The sequence below is a fragment of the Arachis ipaensis genome, chromosome B10 (genome assembly GCF_000816755.2).
Source record: "Arachis ipaensis cultivar K30076 chromosome B10, Araip1.1, whole genome shotgun sequence".
Classification (NCBI taxonomy): domain Eukaryota; kingdom Viridiplantae; phylum Streptophyta; class Magnoliopsida; order Fabales; family Fabaceae; genus Arachis; species Arachis ipaensis.
In genome coordinates this window covers 21,618,782-21,624,580 of record NC_029794.2, presented here as the reverse complement: position 1 = coordinate 21,624,580, position 5,799 = coordinate 21,618,782, and the positions used below count along the sequence as shown (strand labels likewise).

Sequence of the window (5,799 nt, the reverse complement as noted above, 5' to 3'; positions counted from 1 at the left end):
CCTCATCCGGATGGTAAGAAGGTAACGGGTACTAAGTGGGTTTTTAAAAATAAACTTGGTGAGGATGGACAAGTTGTTTGTAACAAGGCTAGATTAGTGGCCCAAGGTTACGATCAAGAAGAGGGTATAGATTTTGATGAGTCTTTTGCTCCGGTAGCTAGAATGGAAGCAATTCGGTTGCTTCTTGCCTATGCCGCCCATAAAGGTTTCAAAATGTTTCAAATGGATGTTAAATGTGCTTTCCTTAATGGCTTTATTGATAGAGAAGTGTATGTGGCTCAACCCCCCGGTTTTGAGGATAATGAGTTTCCAAATCATGTTTTCAAACTAACTAAGGCTCTTTATGGTCTTAGACAAGCTCCAAGAGCTTGGTATGAAAGGCTTAGTGCCTTCTTGTTGGAAAATCTTTTTCAAAGGGGTACCACCGACATTACTTTATTTATTAAAGCATCTAATGATGATATACTCCTTGTTCAAGTTTATGTTGATGACATTGTATTTGGATCGGCCAACATTTCCTTGTGTGAAGAGTTTGGAAAACTCATGACTAGTGAGTTTGAAATGAGTTTAATGGGAGAGCTCACTTTCTTTCTTGGCCTCCAAATTAAACAAACTCCTAGTGGTACTTTTATTCACCAAGGAAAGTATGCAAAAGAGCTTATCAAAAAGTTTGGCCTAGAAAATTCCAAGTCAATGGGTACACCAATGCACCCTAACACAAAACTTGATAAGGATGATGATGGCCAAGATGTGGATGAAACAAGGTATAGGGGAATGATAGGTTCACTCATGTACCTTACCTCCTCTAGACCGAATATTGTTCAAAGTGTGGGTGTGTGCTCAAGGTTTCAATCTCACCCAAAAGAATCTCATCTTACGGCTGTTAAATGCATCATTAGATACATTAAGGGAACTTGTGATTATGGCTTGTGGTATCCTAAATCTGATGAATTTTGTGCAGTAGGGTTTTGTGATGCAGATTATGCGGGAGATAGAGTGGATAGAAGAAGCACGTCCGGCATGTGTTGCTTCCTTGGAAGCTCACTCAACATGTTTTGTCATGTCTTGAGTCTCATGGTAAAAGGCAAACAGTGAGGTTTGTAATGAAAAAGCCATAGAGCGGAAAAAGGCAGAGAGTGCAAAATTAAAAGAAAAAGCCATAGATGTCTTAGAGTTCCTTTGTACATCTGTGTTGTGTTTCATGATTCTGTGGGAATCCCCTTGTAAGTTGGGTTAGCACTTTACAAGTTGTAATCTGTTTGATTATAGTGAAATTCCATCATTGTTGTGATGGAGACTGGATGTAGGCTGCACTGCACTTAGCAGCCGAACCAGGATATATCTTGGTGTAATTTTCTTCCTCTCCTACTCCATTTCTGTTTTCTATTGCACAGGAGCAAAAACCGAAAATGTCTCGTGCCAAGTGACGAGACAAAATGAAAATGTCTCGTGGCTAGGGACGAGCTAAAAACAGAAAAGTCTCCTCTGAATCCAGCAAGTGTTAGCAAGCGAAAAAGGGGCTAAGATTCAACCCCCCCCTTCTCTTAGCCACTGAAACCATCAAACATGGTGACACAAAATGAAAAATTCAAGAGCACGTTAGACATCTTAAGCTGTGTTGCAAAGCATGTCACCTCTATCACTTTCTACAAAACATCATTGCTGATCCATATTCAATCCAAGTAAACATAGCATTTAGGAAGAAATATTCTTGCTAAATTACCTCCATTGTAAAGGAAGATGCGAAAATTGGTGTATTGGAATCCAATGCTGGAATGACGTGAGGGATCATGCAAAAATTATGTTTAGTGCAGATACAAATAACAGACCAAACTCATTGTTAAGAATAAATAAATTATCAATGAGAATGAACATCAATGGAATAAAATATATTATACAAGGCACAATGTTAAAAACTAATATATATTCATTTAAGGACTGTAGCTATCCTAATTGCTTCCAGGCATGACTGATTGAATACTACATACAATGCCTCAAACATTGAGCCTTCTCATCAACAACCCAAGCACAAAGTTCAAATGTGAAGTAGGCCTTACCCAAGGCAACGCTCCAATGTGATCCTCATGACCATGTGTTATAACAAGTGCTTCAATTTTGTGGCTCCATTTTCTTATAAATGTTGTATCAGGTATGATCTTTTGGACTCCAAGTTCATCATAGCTGAAATATTTACCATATATAAAAATAAATTTCAGCTAACTAATAAAGGAATGCAAAACAACAATAATTTTTCAAGCAGTAACTTGATATGACTTCAAAGTGTTTGAATTTTCAAGTGTCCTTCATATAGCAAAGATTAAACAATCTTGAATTTCAGATTCAATACTAACTTTAGTTGATGCTTAATCAGCAGAGTCTTTTAATAGGGAAATTACCTACATAACAACAGTTCAGGCTAAGTGAGTAGGGTAATTGAGGGAGGTTATTTGGGGCAATAAGACCTACTCTGGAAACATAACTCCGGCATCAATGGGGATATAGCGATCATGGTTCCCAACCAGCATGCAGTTTATCCCAATTTCACCCAGCCCACCAATCGGAAGAACACGGAGAGGTGGCCCATCTTTCCCTTCATAAAACTGCTCCATTTTGCGCTGAACTGAATCTTCCATGCTTTTCCGAGGACCTTCCATTCTTCTTATTCTCTTGTGGGGTGCTTGAGATCCATCAGTAGCTACAATTAAACAAACAGCTTAAACACAATTGAAGAAACAACCATACAGATTGCATGAGATTTAACAGCAAGTGACATTACACCTATCAAATTTATAGAGTAATATTCATGCCATAAAGTTAGTTCTATTCAACTCAAGAATTAAACTGCATTAGCTATTACAGATGTTTTTTTTTTTTATTTTTTATTTTCTTTAGTAAGCCATTAGTATTCCAAGTCTACTCAAACCTAGGAACCTTCTTAATTAGTAAACCAATTCCAAAAGCACATTTTGCTTTTGTCAAAATCACAAGTATTTTTCTATCAGAAGCAATATATTCAAGTATCACAGATGCCCCACAGAGGGCATGACTCTCCCAACCCAAGACCACTATTAAGAAAAGGGGTATCTGCCACTACACTCCAACAGACATTGAATCTCAATGCAATTGAACCTACTAAACATTGACATACAGATAATATATATCACTGCAGATAAAAACCCTTTCCAAATAGCTAAAATCTATGAAGCACGGACACTTTTCTGGGTTATCGTATTCGCGTGTCGGACACATTTCGGACACGACACTCACCGACACTCGTCCGACACGCGTGTCTGCTGTGTCTAACCGTGTCTTAATAAAAAATAAAAAATTCTTTTCCGGACACGCCTGGACACACCTAAATACCATTACGTGTCCGCGTGTCCAATCTTATTCTTAACATATATTCTTAAAATAAATTTAGATATAGTATATATTATTATTTATTAAAACAAAAAATATTTTAAATACTTGATATAATTAAAATAAGACATTAAAAATAATTAAAAATTTTAATTTATATTTTAATATCAATAAAATATCAAAATATCATTACAATTCATCTAAAAAATACTTTATATTTTATATATATGCGTGTCCTCGTGTCATGTAAGATTTTAAAATTCGCGTGTCGGCGTGTCCTGTGTCGTGTCGTGTCCCGTGTCCGTGTCAGTGTCTGTGCATCATAGGCTAAAATCCAACACCAAGTTGGTCTTGAATTCAAATTCTAGTATAAAATAAACCCATGCTAGGCCAGCAAACTAAAGTCCTTCAGTTTGTTTGTTGTTTCTTTTTTCTCTTCTAAAATTACAAACACATATCAAAGTAGACAACTTAATCTACTGAGGGACTATGAAGCATGAAGTAAGTTCAATTCAAGCAATGAATGTGGAGTAGTAGTAGGAGGGAGGTAGTGGTTCACCTGGGAGCACAGAAGGGTGGTGGTGGTGGTGGTGGGGTTTAGGGTTTAGGGTTTAGGGTTTAGGGTTTAGCTTGTGGTGGTGGTGGTGAAGACACCTTAACGGCACGTTGTCACGGCCTTGGACACACTCCAACGCTACCGTGCCGGCACTCGAACTTACTCAACCTCTTGAGCTAAGACCAAGTCAGCCTAACCCTCAATATTTAGCAAGAAAGCTAAGAACACAAGAGAACACAAGAGAAAGGAAGCTTTGGTGAAAGAACACTTTATTGCTCAAGTGTGGTTACAAATGATTCACACCCAAACTCTAACTCTCATCCCTATTTATAGCCATCCACCTCCTCAATGGATGGTTAGGATTAAATCTAATCAACGGTCCAGATTAATCATCCAGAAGCCTAACACGTGAGCCTCGAGGGTCTCCTTGTCATGTTCTATCCTTTGGAAGCGCTCATCCATAGAGGATAGAACATTTTTCAACATAGAAACTCTTTCTTCTAAGAAGTTAGAGTCCTTACCTCTAGGCTCACTTGAAGAACGGACCTTCTTGCCTCCCCATTGAGAAAGAATAGTATCCCTTCCCCTTTGAGACTCAACATGCTCCATGGTGATATTAGAAGCCATTCCCACAAGCGACTTGTGCTCCCTCTCGAACCTTGCTCGGATACCAAATTGTCACGGCCTTGGACACACTCCAACGCTACCGTGCCGGCACTCGGACTTACTCAACCTCTTGAGCTAAGACCAAGTCAGCCTAACCCTCAATATTTAGCAAGAAAGCTAAGAACATAAGAGAACACAAGAGAAAGGAAGCTTTGGTGAAAGAACACTTTATTGCTCAAGTGTGGTTACAAATGATTCACACACCTTACACATTATAATAAAATAATAAATTCTATAATAAATAAATAATCAAACTTGTTTAAAATAACATAATAAAAAAAATTATTACATGTCAAATATGCATTTCTATACTTATATCTAATTGATACTTTGATAGCATGATTGATATATTTACTAATTACCTAGTAACTAGTAAACACTATATTTTGTTAATTAAATATATGTAATCCATTTTAAATTAGAAAAAGGATAGTACAATCAACAATTTTTTTTATTTAAAAAATTATTTTTCATTTTATATCATTATAAAAGATATTACGTTTTGTGCTAGTAAAAATGGTAAACCCTAAACCTTAAATATGTAGCAGCCACATACTCTCCAAGTGACAATAACTAATTCATTTGGGACATCAATTTTGAGGCAGTGATTTGTGAACGTTTCATACGAGTAATTTGCCATATCTGTGTTTTAGCAACAAGAGTAAACCACATTCTTTCGTGGAGAACTAAGTTTCAAATTCTCCAAAATATATTTATTTGTTAAGAGAGCCTCTAAAGAACAACAAACAGGAACTAGATATATTAAGTTCAATTGTTACATACTACAAGTTTAACCATTTTAACTTGATGCATCAATACAAAACATTGGGGAAGATCAAGCATTTGACAGTGCAAGCATTACAACAAGGATTTCCTCTGCAGACCATAATCTGTGTCTGGATTACATTACTATGTCACGGAAATATAATATTTCCATTTCGTAGTTCAGTCATGGTAGACTCTCATGTTAGATTGGCATGTCTTGAAAACCAGGGTAAACCGGATTGAGGACACTGTTTGGCATCTGAGATGGGAACAATAGGTCCCAAAAAGATGCGCCACAAGTCAAGTATTATCGTGACCAGCATTGCAGCGCCTAAAGCATCAACTGCAACTCTAGCCAAGTCCCATTTATCCCCAGGTTTCTCATCAATCCTGCATATTCACATGAATCACCGTCAATGACGATAACATTAGTAGAACAACAAACTTTTGAG

The 5,799-nt window shown here is 37.1% G+C and overlaps 2 protein-coding genes across 11 annotated transcripts in view; both read right to left on the bottom strand.

Moving 5' to 3' along the window:
* On the bottom strand, positions 1,562-4,098 carry LOC110268228 (ribonuclease J1-like). 2 transcript variants are annotated; one of them, XR_002356341.1, is made up of 3 exons: positions 3,920-4,098; positions 2,397-2,695; positions 1,562-2,181 (listed from the first exon to the last, which is right to left on the bottom strand). XR_002356341.1 is itself a non-coding variant. In XM_021114128.1 (3 exons), the coding sequence occupies exons 2-3, from the start codon at positions 2,652-2,654 to the stop codon at positions 1,995-1,997; spliced, it is 375 nt and encodes a 124-aa protein (XP_020969787.1). In that variant the 5' UTR covers positions 2,655-2,695; positions 3,920-4,095; the 3' UTR covers positions 1,801-1,994. The 2 variants fall into 2 exon arrangements, 1 of the variants encoding a protein (XP_020969787.1); XM_021114128.1 differs by having other exon boundaries at positions 1,801-2,181; positions 2,467-2,695; positions 3,920-4,095.
* LOC107623410 (cycloeucalenol cycloisomerase) overlaps positions 5,316-5,799 on the bottom strand; it is a 5,618-nt gene continuing 5,134 nt past the window's right edge. For all 9 annotated transcript variants that reach the window (XM_021113037.1, XM_021113036.1, XM_021113035.1 and 6 more), the window contains one exon: positions 5,316-5,737. In XM_021113037.1, the coding sequence (XP_020968696.1) occupies positions 5,545-5,737 (193 nt within the window). In that variant the 3' untranslated portion in view covers positions 5,316-5,544. The remainder of the gene's footprint in view (positions 5,738-5,799) is intronic.